General features: G+C 43.7%; 1 protein-coding gene across 1 annotated transcript; it reads right to left on the bottom strand.

The window, feature by feature from the left end:
• Window positions 1-10,249: 10,249 nt before the first annotated feature.
• On the bottom strand, window positions 10,250-12,041 carry LOC308289437 (protein FAM163A-like; the record flags this gene model as incomplete). Its single annotated transcript, XM_080731126.1, has 2 exons — window positions 10,250-10,768; window positions 11,949-12,041. The coding sequence occupies 2 exons, from the start codon at window positions 12,039-12,041 to the stop codon at window positions 10,250-10,252; spliced, it is 612 nt and encodes a 203-aa protein (XP_080587252.1).
• Between the last annotated feature and the right edge of the window lie 3,858 nt (window positions 12,042-15,899).

A 15,899-nucleotide genomic window follows, 5' to 3' on the forward strand; every position in this document is an offset into this window, starting at 1 on the left:
AGAGAAAAGCCTGGTGACAATATGAGGCAGAGATGAGAGGTGGGGCTGAATTTCCCTGGAAGTTGTCCCCTGCAACTGATGATTTAACCTATTGCTCCCAAAGCTTCTTCAATATCTCCTTTATGCATGAAATCTAAGAACCTCTCCAATATCTTATAGAATTCAGCAGGTTTCCTCTTAATTGCGTACGTTAGTTTCTCGCATGCTAAACTGGAAGATGAATTCCTCAACCAAAATCCAATCGTCGACATTCTTCCAACATAGGCTGAATAGGCTTATCAAGAAAGAGGGTTCTGTCCAGAATGATTTAATTTCCTTGCATTCCCACAAGCAATGGAATAAGGGTACCTTTATGCTCACTACATTTATAACATGTATCGGGAATGTTAGGATTGAATTAATTTAATTTCTCTGGAGTTATGTAAATTCACCTGTAAATCTTGTATCCACTTCTGTGTCTTGTTTGTACCCTCAGAGTCTTCTTTATACCTTTAACAGTTGTTATTGTTCCGACACATACAAGTAACAAGACATATAATGTAAATGTACTAGAAATTCGCGGCGGCTGCGCCGCCGCTCCATTCCTAGGACTTCGCGCCCTCCGGGCGCTCAGGCAGGACTGCTCTATATTTGATCATTGATGCTTGTCTTGTAGCGGGGACTCTGCTGCCGTGCTCTGCACTCACTTGTGGAGGCAGCAGCAGCAGCTGCACATGCAAACACAGTGGTGTCAAATTTCACTCTCTCTCTCTCTCGCTTGCCCGCCCCCCCTCCCCTGTTGCCTCCTCTCTCTCGTGCTTAGCGAATGAGCGGACGGCATAGGGTTATGGGCGGTATTCCTTACGTCCTGACGACTACCGACTACCTATGCGACGACTACCTATGCGACTACCTATGAGTTGAAGTGGATGTAAAGGGGGCGTGAATGGGCTTGGAAGTGGGATGCGGCAATAAGCCCATTGTAAATATAAGATACACATGTATGCCATACATTTGAGAGACCAACCCTTTCTCTAAGTAGTTCTGTGTGTGTGGAAAAGTTCTCGAGCACAGAAAGGGAAGGTTGATTTGTATTTTTTTAAATGTGAATAATTAAAATTTCTGATCTGCAAATATTTGAAGAAGTGATTTGGGGGAATATCATATTTCCTCTTTAGCCCTTCAATAGACAATAGCTTGCCATCCTCATAATAGATCCTTAATTTTCCATTTCCCCTTAATGAACCATAATTGAAATCCTGCGTCCCCCAAATTGGGGAAAAACAAGACAACTCAGGGGTATCTCCTAGATATTTATGGACCTCAAACCATGTATTAATAGTGTTGATGACAAAGGGGTTAGTCACCGTTTTTTTTTACCGGAGCAGAGTATATAAAGTAATCCAAAGAGATTTCTCCTGAGGACTGGAGTTCAATTTGTACCCAGGATGGTTCAAAACATTGCAGCTCGTAATTTGGAAGACACTGGCAAGTTTGGAAACTAACTTTACCATCATATGGCAAATATAGCATGAGAGAAAGTCTCAGTCTGGGCTTTCTATTATTCCAAATGAAATGTGTGAATAGCTTTTGTATTCTTTTGAAGAGATTCAGAGGATGAGCTAATGGAATAGACTGAAAAAGATATCATAATTTGGGAATTGGTTCAAATATTTAAGTTATCACTTATTGTTTTTGTTAGAAACGTGGCAATATGGAGGTACAGTATGGAAGATTGGTTCAATAAAATCAGTGTTGATGTGCATGTATTACAGACATGTGCAGTGCAGGGGATGTTTACTGAACAAATAAGACGGAAGGCTAGATTTAAGTGCCAAAAAGTAGGACGATTCTGTATTTTACGGGATAGGTGGTAATCCTATTAAGTGGGTTGCCAGTTGCCACCTCATTTAGTTTAGACTGAGAGTCCTTATTGGTGTAAATTAGCCCTGCTTCAGACCACACACCTCTGTCGTTTTAAATGCTTATACTTCACTTAATATTAGGGGATGTGGCCGCCAGTCAGTGTAGAATGTTTTCAGGAACATTTGGACGGCTGAGGCCCACTATAGATTTTAAGCCTACTGTTCTGGTTACCATTGTAAATGTAAACATTGCCATTGCTTTATTACGGAGCCCCTCTGGGGACATAGTAGGTAGAATATTTTTTTTGGGGGGATGACATTTTTTGGGGAGGGTATGAAATCATTTTTCTAGAGAATGATATATATCTTTAGTAGGGCAGACATTTTTTATGGTCTGATGTATTTATTTTTAATAGGTCAAACTTTTTTATAGTCTGATATATATTTTTAGTATAGGTCAAACTTTTTTATAGCCTGATATATATTTTTAGTATAGGTCAAACTTTTTTATATTCTGATATATATTTTTAGTATAGGTCAAACTTTTTATAGTCTGATATATATTTTTAGTATAGGTCAAACTTTTTTATAGTCTGATATATATTTTTAGTATAGGTCAAACCTTTTTATAGTCTGATATATATTTTTAGTATAGGTCAAACTTTTTTATAGTCTGATATATATTTTTAGTATAGGTCAAACTTTTTTATAGTCTGATATATATTTTTAGTATAGGTCAAACTTTTTTATAGTCTGATATATATTTTTATTATAGGTCAAACTTTTTTATAGTCTGATATATATTTTTAGTATAGGTCAAACTTTTTTATAGTCTGATATATATTTTTAGTATAGGTCAAACTTTTTTATAGTCTGATATATATTTTTAGTATAGGTCAAACTTTTTTATAGTCTGATATATATTTTTAGTATAGGTCAAACTTTTTTATAGTCTGATATATATTTTTAGTATAGGTCAAACTTTTTTATAGTCTGATATATATTTTTAGTATAGGTCAAACTTTTTTATAGTCTGATATATATTTTTTGCATAGGTCAAACTTTTTTATAGTCTGATATATATTTTTAGTATAGGTCAAACTTTTTTATAGTCTGATATATATTTTTAGTATAGGTCAAACTTTTTTATAGTCTGATATATATTTTTTGTAGGTCAAACTTTTTTTTATGGTGTTACATATATTTTTAGTAGGTCACTCCAGGACGTAGTTAAGGCTATTCTAGAAGCTTAATACGCTAGAAGCTTAATACGCTAGAAGCTTAATACGCTAGAAGCTTAATACGCTAGAAGCGTACGTTATCTTCTCATTCATACTACTGGATTCCAGTGATGAACAGACTAACTATTATATTCTTTTGCTGCTACCACGATGCCTTGTTGTGTACATACTGGCTGTAATAACTCCACGACAGAGCCTTCTTTGCACTGCATAAGTTGCGTTAGAAGCGTAGTAACCGGAAATCTCGTGATACGCTAGAATCTTGCTCTGGAAACCGTCAATACGTGGTGGAATAACAACACTTCGGGTGGTCTATTGGAACTATAAATAGACGATTCATGAAGAAAAAAGTAACTTTGGAACGACAAAAATAAGGGATTTTGGAGGAGTCGCAACAGACCCATTTTAGCTGTGAGGAGGTGGTCGTCAAAACTCGGACGAGGAGCTATAATAACAGAAATCCACCAAACCAGGTAGGAAAATTTATGAAAACATGCAATTTCAGGGGGGTATATTTTGGTCTGGATGTCCCCTTTAAGCTCCTTTCAGACAGTAGGCCAGGGTTCCCCAATAGGCGGCCCGCGGGCCATTTGTGGCCCGCGGGGGGCTACTGTCTGGCCCCCACCAACCCCAGTAATAATGGTAGTATAAGAGCAGCAACAACACTAGTATATCGTCGTTGTCGGGTGGAAACCTTGTGTGTCCAAAACCGTTCGTTTTGTATAGTAAAAAAAATTACTATACTAGTGAAAACAGCCGATCTACAAGCACACAACGCCTCGCGATGCGAGGCGTTGTGTGCTTTTAGATAATAATTGATTTAATAATGAATGTGCGTGATGTGAAACGGAAACGGAAGTGAGGAGGAGGCTTCACTTCCGCTTTAACCGTCTACTCATCGTTCTTCATAAGTTATTCCAGACCGTATGACGGGAGCATTTGCAAATCCCGGAGTCAACAGTCTGGCCATGCGAGACTACCCGTACACGGACAAGCTGTGAGGAGAACGACAGAATCCATATATGGCCAGGACAGATGGCGTATTTTCGCCCTTAGGTGTCTTACGGGTATATTTATATACCTTTTTAAAAGTAGCAAAAAATAGCCGATCTAACAGCCAAGCTCAAAACTGTGAGCTTGTAACAGTAGTATGACCAAGTAATAGGGTGTTAATATACAAGAAAAAAAAAACATACTGTAACGTAAAATATGGAGATAAGAGTTAATTACACTATACGCAACAGTAGGCTGTAGGCCTACACATAATGTCTCAGTGAAACCTTCAGAATGACACATATTACACATTGTGTGACAAATACCGTACACAATGCAGCATTGACAGACACTCACATTTCCCTTCAGCAGTTGGATTTCTTTCGGTGCTTCCAAAGCTCCTAGTGCACAAACGCAAAGAGAAAAAGCTTCACACAAAACTTTATTTGTATACAAGCAATGCTGTACAGTATTCATGTTGAAAACAAAACTATGCTACAGCTTCATAAATACATCACTTTGTACCCATGGTTCAAGTTCTTCACAATGTTATGAGAGAAGGCATTGGAATCGGCATTCTGACCACTTAAACCCCATATCGTCGTTGTCGGGTGGAAACCTTGTATGTCCAAAACCGTTTGTTTTTTATTTATCATTTTAAAAATTATTTAAACTAGTGAAAACAGCCGATCTACAAGCACATAACGCCTCGCACCGCAAGGCGTTGTGTGCTTGTAGATCTGCTGTTTTCACTACTTTTGTGCGGCAGCCTTGTATGGTGAAGCAGGGCTTTGCTTTGCGAAAAAAAAACTAATTTGAAACTTGGAGATACGAGGTTCCTGCTCGACAGTGACGATATACTTATTGACCGGAGTCTCCCTGGGGTCTGTACTAGGGCCCTCCTTATTTCCCCTCTATGAAAATATCTTCACCAAATATACCGGTAGCTGATCTACAAGCTCACAACCGGACGCAAAGTGTCATGTTGTGGGCTTGCAGATCTGCTATTTTCACTGAACATTTGCCCCAGAATTTGAGACACTATAGGCTTCACGTGGTTAAAAATGCTCAAACATGACAGCAGACAGTCTGTGGACAAAGTACTGAACCCCGGAACTTCAAAGTATAGATAGATACTCCTAGTCAAATATTATTCAACTACTAAAGTGAAAGTTGCTCAGTCAAATTTGGACTCGAGTTAAAGTACTGGAGTACTTGCTTTTAAAAATACCTGTATTCAAAAGTACATGCTTTAAAAAAAGTAGTTGTGAGAGAATGCCCCCAATGCATCCGCCTCCACTACGAGGGGCCTTGGGGGGGGGTTCAGGGGGAATAGGATCGGTGCAGAGTTGCAGGGGCGTCACAAGGGGGAGGGGGGAGTGGGACTGAGTTACTATTACTTTACTATTTATTTACTGTCTTTAGCTATTGAAAAATAGCAGATCTACAAGCTCACAGCGTGACACCGAGTGCCACGCTGCGAGCTTGTAGATCTGCTATTTTTGAAAAGTCGTGAAAATGTGTGTAAATCATTGAATAATTTATATGTACTTTTTAAGCGAACATTTGTAACTCAAAGGTTGCTTCTGGGGGGTCCCTGGAACTAAATATTTTGAGATGGGGGTCCGTGGCCAAATACATATCGTTTTGGGAGTCCTTCACATGAAAAGGTTTGAGCACCACTGACAAAGAAACGTAGGTCTTTCAAAAAACCTTAGAAGGATTTGAAATATTCAGACGCCCCACAAATCTTCACGGTTTTTCAAAAATAGCAGATCTACAAGCTCGCAGCTTTTAGATCTTGAGCTTGTAGATCTGCTATTTTTCAATAGTTAAAGCACAAAATGTGAGTGAATCCTTGTACCCAGGGCCCAGAATTTGGCGCGACACCCCTGATCGATGCAATGACTCGCCTCTTGAAGGCGGCGATGGCTGCAGGTGTCAAGGCAAAAGGACACAGAGGGGAAGTGAGAGCAGAGGGCAGCTGATGCCACCTTGCTGTAGTTTTCCATTTGAAGCAACGATAACAGTCGTCATGAAAACTCTGTTTTGCAACTCAACTCAGGCCACTCAACAACAGCCCGGACCTTCCCGTCAGTCTGGCCAAGTCTGCCCACCCTCTATGATGCAACCTCATCCCAAAACGAAACAAAATCTTGCAAACGGCGTAAAATACAGTTCATAAGTCATACTCGTACGTATGTGTATATACAGTATATTCATATTTTGGCAGAGATAAGAAATAGAAGGAAGCCTCGCAGATCATTCTTTACATAGCCCTCAATCTGTAAGGATCATAAGGCTGCGTTCACATTGGCAGCTACAAATGCTACAGGCAACCATTCGCTGTCAATGGAAGCCAGTTAAATGAAGATCCATATTCAACACCCGACCTTTGTTAGCTGCTACCAAACCTATGAAGCTGCAATACCAGTTGTTGCTTCAAAAAAAAAAGAGTTGTTTCACGGTTTCCACTCTCTTCACACAATTCCTGCTTGTAATGGGGAATTTATATTTAGTCATATAGCTCCGTGTTCCTTTTAACCCCAGGCTTTACATTTTCCTTGACATTTGTCTCGCTCGTCACGCGTACAATTGACGTCAACGAGCGCCTCAGTGACTGATATGCTGCGCCGCTGTGTAGCTGGCAGTGTGAACGTGGCTTTAATCTCCATACAGTCTGTCAACTGACAGACGTGTGCTCAATTTAGACTGTCGTACAACGGTGTCAGGTGCTGAATTTGGCCAATAGGCTCTATGCACAGCAGCCATATTGGAAGGAAAGTGGTCCCCTTCCTCACGTCCTTCACAGGTGTTACCAATGATACTAATGAAGGCCAGGGACGTGCTGGCCATTGCGGAAATCGGGACAACTCCCAAACAGCTGGTCCATTCCTGGACGGTCCAGACAGGCTTCAAATGTTCCCTTACGGGTGTGTAACTCTGAGTGTACAATACACTGAAATTAAATGGAACAGAGCCCTCATTAGTATAATTGGTAAGACCTGTGAAGGAAGTAAGGAGAGGCCCAATTTCTTGCCAGTATGGCTGCTGTGCGTAGAGGCTATTTACAAGCTCCCAACGCATCGCCTAAGGTCATACAACGAAGCATAAATCAGGCTCGATGGTGTATTCACATATTAAAACATCATAAAGACTAACTGTTAACATGACTTGTTTCTAAATGACAAACACACAGTGTAAGTACAGAGTGAATAATATCTATACCTCCACTGAACAGTCAATGGGTTTCAGTGTTTTAACTAGAGAAGCTAGATACAAAGTGAAATGTATATGTCGTGGCTTCTGCACAACACACACGCACACACACACGCCATGAGAATAATGACATAAACCCTCCAAAAAGCATCATTTAGTAAAGGCCAGGAAGTAAACCCACCCACAGGTTTGTTCATGGGTTGGTTTGGGAATCGACCCTACCCACGGTGCTGATAAAATCCACACACACCAACAGTACGTGTCCCAGTCTGTGGTGCTAGTTGTTGGATGGAGTTCAGAGGTCCCGGCCGGGTTATGTAAATACACTGTAAAACACTCCTACTGTTAAAGGTGCCGTTTCTTTATTAAAACAAGTGTTAAATAGCTCTATATTGTGATAGTAATAATCATTACTCTCTCTCCAGCTTTTCTAATGAACAGAAAATGCATTTTGAGATCACGATAGCAATGCCATCCAATTAGGAGAGGGAACTCAAACAGGATAGACAGTCAAATATTTGGAAGTGATGACTCAAAGAAATTAGCAGACAAACATTTGAACTGAAAACAGAAACAGAAAACAGAAGCAGATGCAAACAGATGATCCTCTGTGGCGACCTCGATGGGAACTAGCCGAACGAAGAAGAAGGCGCTAGAGAGACTGGGATAAGGTGGGTTACTGAACAAACACTCTATAGTCTAACAGAGAGCAATGGTTACTATCAGAATATATAGCTTTAACTTTTCAGCCAATTGATTTTGATTTCTTACAAAAACTTGTGACTTAGAACAGTGGTTCTCAACCTTTTCAGGCCGTGACCCCCAAAATAATCATATTTGAACTGGGGACCCCCACCCTTCACAAGCACTTGGAATTGTAGGAGCTGGCATTACATTTAGTTTGACTCGATCTATTACATTGTGAAAATAGCCGATCTACATGCTCACAACGCCTCACAACGCGAGGCGTTGTGAGCATGTAGATCGGCTATTTTCACAATTTCAGAAAAATATTATTTATTTTGACAATTTGACCAATATCTTGGACCAGAGGTACTAAAAACGTCTTTAAAGTCCTTAAATTGTCACTTGCAGATACCATGTATTACATAGAGTTCTCAAATTCTGCCCAAACCCGACCATACCCGAACCCGACCGACATTTAGGGTAGGGTAGGGCCTAAAATGTATGCTAATTAGTCGGGCCGGGTAGGGCCTCGGGCCTGCCCAGTTAGGGCTCAGTTAGGGCCGGGCCTTAATTTTCAGGCCCGTTGAGAACTCTAGTATTACACTTATTAGCCGGGGAGCCACAGGCCCAAAAGCTCAAAGAATAGGATGTTACCTGTGATGTCATGACATACTTTTAATTTTTGTTTTTTCTATTAATTTGGTCATCAAGGTCCACAGAATGAGAGGCCTGCTCTGCCGGAAATCCTGCGAAAAAAAGTTATGGCCATTTGTATATTCACTCCATCGACTTCAATATAAAGGAAAGAAACACACCAAAAAAAATATGCTTTAAGTAGCATGTGAGGGGTCAAACTAGGGATTCTTGATGATTCTGAATCCATTGCAAGCATTTGTTTTGCATGAAAAACATTCCTTGGGCTAGAAAACGGACCAAAATAACGGTGAAAAGTGATGACTCATCACTTTTCACAGGTTTGAGAGGCTGAAATCTAGCCCAAGGAATGTTTTTCATGCAAAACAAATGCTTGCAATGGATTCAGAATCATGAAGAACCCTTAGTTTGACCCCTCAAATGCTACTTTTTTTGGTGTGTTTTTTTCCAGTATAGTGAAGTCAATGGGAAACTTTTTTTCGCAGGATTTCCGGCAGAGCAGGCCTCTCATTCTGTGTACCTTATTGACCAAATTAATAGGACAAACAAAAATTTGGAGTATGTCATGACATCACAGGTCCTCTCTCATTTTGGCCCAGTGGCTCCCCGGCTATATACTGTATGTTCACTCAACAGTTGAGTGAGAAAACAATGTTAAGCTAAACATCTGGGGACCCCCCGAAAAATAATTTGGGGACCCCTCTGGGGGTCGCGACCCACAGGTTGAGAACCATTGACTTAGAACACTGTTAAAGGAACAGTATTTTTGTACAGTTTTTGTGGGTGTTGTAGGACCGTGGTTCTCAAATTGGGGTCCTTGCGGGGGGTTCCAGGGGGTGCCATTATGGTGTCCGTAGGAGATGCCTTGTTGGCTTGTGATTGGCTGAACTGGAGCTAGGGAGCGCTCCGCTGTGTTCACTTGGACTGAGCGGAGGTGCTGAAAGTTGGGGGGGATGAAGATTTACTATTCTGTCCATATCGGGACATAACTCTGACGGCGCTGAGTCGGCTCAATCGGACTTCGCAACGCTCGACGTGGCGACTCGCTCAATTTAGCTCGCTCAGCGGTGCCTCTCGTGGATCAAGTCCACTTGAGACGGCGCGCTTCCGTCGTCTCCACCGTAAACAAGCGCTTCTTTTGTCCTTTACAAGGCGTTTCCTACGGATATAATAATAGCATCAGGATGTCCCCAGCAAAAGTAGTTAATGCAGCATCGTCTTGAATCATCTGTTATTTTTGGAAATATTTGAAAGTTATACAAAAAATCATCACATATATATATTTTCTTGCGTCTGTGGCCAAATAACGTATCAACTTGGTGGTCCTTGACGCAAAAACGTTTGAGAACCACTGACTCACGGCACCGCTAAAGGGACAGCACGCAGAGTATTTGTGTGGCGTTGAGCAGTGGTTCTCAAAAGGGGATTCCAGTGGGTTCCTTTAGGGGGGGTTCTAAATTGACCCATACAAGTCTGTAACTCTGACAGTGGACAAATGGAACCAAATGAACCTGGTTCCATTTGTCCACTGTCAGAGTTAAGGGGAGACCCCGAAAGATGAACGTTTTGAGAAACATTGGCGTTGAGTATTTGAGTGGCGTAGCTGGGTGGTCAGACGTCGGTGCTGATAGCGCGGGTGTTGGCGTAGAAGTGCGGCTGCTGCTCGCCGCGCTGGCGGCTGCCGGGGCGGCGGTGGTGTTGGTGGTGGTGGTGATGGTGGTGGTGGTGGGAGGAGCCAGAGCTCCTCAGCAGGGTGGCGGAGGAGGCGGGCAGCGGGGGCAGGGCCAGGGCGGGGTTTTCGTAGTGCATGGCGGGCACGTAGACACGCTGCTCCAGCACGCCGCCGTTGCGCACGTTGTCGAAAAGGTCACTGTCGCTGCTGCAGCGGATGTAGAAGGGCGAGTCGCCCGGCGAGCACGTGGGGCAGTAGCCGCCGCCACGGCGGCCGACGGCCGACGCCGAGGAGGGGTCCGAGGAGGAGGGGGGGTCCGACGGGGGCGGGGACAGGGAGAGGGGAGGTGGGGGCTCCAGAGCGGGGGGGACGCTGCAGGAGTTACAGGCCAGGTGGGCCAGGTGGTGGGGAGAGGAGGACGAGCCTGAGTCTGAGGCATTCTTCTTACAGCAGTAGTACTGAGAGAGAGAGAGAGAGAGAGAGAGAGAGAGAGAGAGAGAGAGAGAGAGAGAGAGAGAGAGAGAGAGAGAGAGACAGGAAAGGAAAGAGAGAGTGAAAGGGACAGACGTATTATCAGCACATAGTAATGGGGCCAGAAGAGCCATGTTCTGCCGCCTGCCGACTCAGAATGCTCAAAATGCTGTCATCAGCCCCTCAATAGACCTTATTCACACTGCGGCCATCTTGGATCACATGACCACATGGGGTGGCAGCCTGCATTACAAACCATTGTATACAATGGAGTGATGGTCCCAAATTATGAGTTCTGTTCAACCAATTTCTTTGGACCAAATCGACAAATGGGCAGATGACAACATCGACATCCCCAAAAGAATTAAATAGATGGGTGCATCCACAATATTCATTGCAGTTAGGTTGCAACGTTACTCTGTACAAAGACTTGCTACAGTATCTGTGCAGACTAGTGCTTGCTCTGCCATCATATTAACTTACTATATCGTGTTTTTTGCATATTAATCAGGAACAATCCAACAACAAATAGTTAATATGATGGCGGAGCAAGCACTGCACACTGCACAGATAGCAAGTCTTAGTTTGTACACATTAAGGTTGCAACCTAACTTGAATATCGTTACCGTGGATTAAATCAATCCAGTTACTGTAGCCCTTCTATTTAATCCCTTTTTTTTTGGGGATGTTGAAGTTATCATCTACCCATTTATCAATTTGGTCAAAAGAAATTGGTTGAACAGAACTCATATTTTGGGACCATCGCTCCATTGTATACAATGGTTTGTAATGCAGGCCACCCCATGTGGTCATGTGATCCAAGATGGCCACGGTGTGAATAAGGTCTATTAGCCAATGTCCAAAGGCCAGCAATAATGAACACATGTGTTCATTATTGCATCTAGAATGATGTATGTATACATCATTCTAGATGTGGAGAACTCAAGTGGAGGGTTCCCCAATAGTGAACTATTATAGGAGGTCCGCACACGCACGCACGCACGCACGCACGCACGCACGCACGCACGCACGCACGCACGCACGCACGCACGCACGCACGCACGCACGCACGCACGCACGCACACACACACACACACACACACACACACACACACACACACACACACACACACACACACACACACACACACACACACACACACTCACCTGAAGGCGGCAGTAGCACAGCACAGTGATGATACACAGCAGAATCACTGTGGCCAGAATTCCTCCCGTTATGACAACAGTTCCAGCTGTCATCCGACCTGCTCTCCATCAAACTCTGACACAACACAGGAAGTGACATCATCAACATCACGCCAATAAGAGTCCCTACCGAAGTCCTGGTGTCAATCCGTTGACCCCTGGGGTCGCCAAAGTATTTTATTCTATAGAAAATACCATGAACCACTTGAACCCTATCATCCCTAAGTTTAGCCAAAAATGCCAGATCTACAAGCTCACAAGGCCCTTGGGCTATTTTTGGCAAAGAGTTGTGGTGTAAGAGGGGAAAAAAGAGCAGACTAGGTACAGAGTGAAAGGTACATATTATTAACATGAATCCAAAATACACTGATGATCATGGTGTCAAACAAGAAAACTATATGGAATCTATAAAAAAGTTTAACCTGCAACATAAGTTGCAGGTTAAACAATATGCAATATGTAATGAGGGTCCCTGCGTCATCTCTCTTTCAGGTAGGGGGTCCTTGGCTTGAAAAACGTTGAAGACTCATACCATAGGGTCATCTTAGCATTGCGTTGTATAAGAACTGTGTTCCAAAATAAAACAGACAAATCAGCCCGGCGATTCTGTCGCGAGGTGTGTGACCAAACCATGCTATGGTTCCCAGTAAGCTGTAAGCATCCATCCCTCGCTACAACAACAATTGCATGCGGTTGAAAGATTAAACGGCAAAACAGGCATGTTTAATGAGTCTAAGGTTTCTGAAAAAGCTCAACCCTGTCCGCCCGACCAACCGACCGTCCGTCCTTCCGGTACCCGCGCCCGTGCTATGCCATGGGCACTATGTGCAATACCTTCATTATAGCTGCCGCTGCCCCTAAACAATATTGTGCGGCAGCCTTACCTGCTAAAAGTGGCCTGGAGGTGTGTGTTATGGGAGTGTTGTTGCGCTATCCCTGAAATTGCGCAACATAGTGTGCACGCGGGTATGGGAAAGCGCATTGCTGGTCGCCAGACCTCCCACTATGCCTTATCCAAGGGTCTTCAAACAGGGGGTCCGGGACCCCTAGGGGGTTCTCAGAGTTACTACAGGGGGTCCTCCAAATCTTTGTGTCCTTTTTTATATTAACCAGTTGAACCCTAGCGTCCATATTCTGAGAACCTTAGCCGAAAATAGCAGATCTACAAGATCACAACGCCGCTGTGAGCTTGTAGATCGGCTATTTTCGGCAAAGAGTTTGCTGTAGAGGGGAAAAAGAGCAGACTAAGTACAGAGTGAAAGGTCAAGTTTATTAAGTATTGACGGTTCAAGTGGTTAAATATCTGAAAACACAAATTTACATGAATCCAAAACACACTGATGATTGTGCTGTCAAACGATGAAACTATATGGAATCTATGAACAGGTTGTGGGGGTCCCTGCTTCATCTCTCTCTCAACTAAAGGGTCCTTGGCCTGAAAACGTTGAAGACCCCTGCCTTATCCGTTTGGATGTGTAGGATTTGGGGCAGCCATAGCTGAATGCTTAGTGAGCCCGCGTAGGACTCCACAGGTCCCAGAGGTCCCAGGTATGATTCCAGCTCCAGCAATGTGTCAAAGTGTCCCTGAACAAGACACTTAACTGCTCCCCCCTCCGCGCTCCTCTGTGGGCAGCACTCAGCTGGGTTAAGCTGAAAACTGAAGTTCCCCTGTGGGATAAGCTTGGTATAAATAAAAATAAATACAAGAGCGTGCCTGGAAATGGAAACATCGGGCGGGCGCACATTGCACTTGCGCACAAGGTCCCAGAGCCAGTTTATTTCACAATTTAGGTGGCACAATTTACTGCTGTCTTCTTCTTGCCTATAGTCATGGAGTGCTTTCTCTCTCTCTCTCTCTCTCTCTCTCTCTCTCTCTCTCTCTCTCTCTCTCTCTCTCTCTTGCCACCCCTGTTGCCCAAAAATATCTGACCTACAAGCAGTGGCGTTTCTGAAAATTGTGGGGCCCCCCTGCGAGGAGGTGGGTGGGGGCCCTTTTGCAAATGATGCGCAGCTACCGACTCGTTGGGTCGAGGGGAGCACATATAAATACACAATTAAGCTTTTAATACCACAACTTTTACACCACCAACAAGCGGAGTATGAACATGATTAGTGCCAACTCTACCAGAGGGAGCTTGACACTAGAAACACAGCTGTAAACACAAAGCAATCTGTTGGACATTGTGTTTGATATGTCCATTCTAAACAACTGTTGCAGTGGGCCGCTAGGCTAGGGGGCTGCCCAGTGGCAAAAAAAAAAAAAAAAAAAAAATTTTTTTTTTTTTTTTTTTTGGGGACCCCCTCTGCTGGGGGCCCCCCCGCCTTGCGGGGGTTGCGGGGGCCTCCCCGCCGCCACTGCCTACAAGCATTCGCTGTAACCACACCAGACCGTTCTGTTTAACTAATCCAGAACACAAGCAATCGCTGTAATTTAAAGCTCTCTATCCAGCAATGTGTGAGTGATTCTGTGTATCAGATGATTTCAATGCTGCGACTTGAAGTGTAAACGTCGGACTGCCTCTCTTCCATGGGCAGAGAGGGAGTGAATGTACAATAGCACTGAGAATAACACCCAAACCACACATATAGACATAATGTACAGTAAGGGGTAGCAGGCGTTTTCTGGTGTTGCACAAAAGCCACTTGGCCGCAGGTGTGCCTCTTGCTCAACATATCATCACTGTCAGGCAGAAACCTTTTATCTCCAAGTTTCAAATGTGTATGTTTTTTCACTAACTAAAGCCCTGCTTCATCATACAAGGCTGTCGCACAAAACAGTGAAAACTGCCGATCTACAAGCACACAACGCCTCGCGGTGTGCTTGTAGATCAGCTATTTTCACTAGTTTAAATCATTTTTTAAATGATAAATACAAAACAAGTGCTTTTGGACATACAAGGTTTCCACCCGACAACAACGATATGTTCAAGGTTAAATTTTCAAACGCATGAGAGTAACATTATTGAGATTTTTTCTTGTTCCTCATACATCGTAGCAAGTTGTAAAAGTTGCAATGATAATAAGAGGAGGGGGCAGACAGACAGACAGACAGACAGACAGACAGACAGACAGACAGACAGACAGACAGACAGACAGACAGACAGAGAGACAGACAGGTCATGTGACTTACATCAGAGGAGTGTTGGAGGGCAGGGGAGGGAAAACAGAGGTCAGTCAGAGGTCAGGTGGATGGACAGACACCTGGACACCTGTAAGACACAATGGACTGTTAGACAGACAGACAGATGTATGGATGCCTGCAATAACACTGCAGTGTCAGTGTTTGACCACAAGGTGGCATCGAAAGATTCCATTTGAACCACACGCACACATGCACGCACGCAGGCAGGCACGCACACACGCACACACACACACACGCACGCACACACACACACACACACACTGATTTTAGAGGCTGCTCTGTGCCTCGGGCTCCAACGCACATCTGATCTGTAATCAGCCGGATGGACAGAGAGAGAGAGGAGGGACTGCAGGATGAGGACTGTTAGATCTATTTATAGAGAAAGATTCAGTGGAGGATGAAAGGATGGACGGAGTGGGACAGATGGATGGATGGGACATAAAGCTACTCAGTTGCACAATGTGCTTCACTTAGAAAATGTATTAAAAAAAAGAACACATGTACACGCACACGCGCGCACGCGCACACACACACACACACACACACACACACACACACACACACACACACACACACACACACACACACACACACACACACAGAGTCACAATTTCATTGTGTCAGTTATTATGGCTTGCTGCCTGCCACTGGCCTGCGTGATTTATTGTGTGTGTGTGTGTGTGTGCGTGCGTGCGTGCGTGCGTGTGTGCTGTATGCCAACATAATGTAGGTGTGGCCTTCAGACAGACAGACAGAGCTCCTGTCTCTCC

Source organism: Nannobrachium achirus (genome assembly GCF_963921795.1).
Source record: "Nannobrachium achirus genome assembly, chromosome: 1".
Lineage (NCBI taxonomy): Eukaryota > Metazoa > Chordata > Actinopteri > Myctophiformes > Myctophidae > Nannobrachium > Nannobrachium achirus.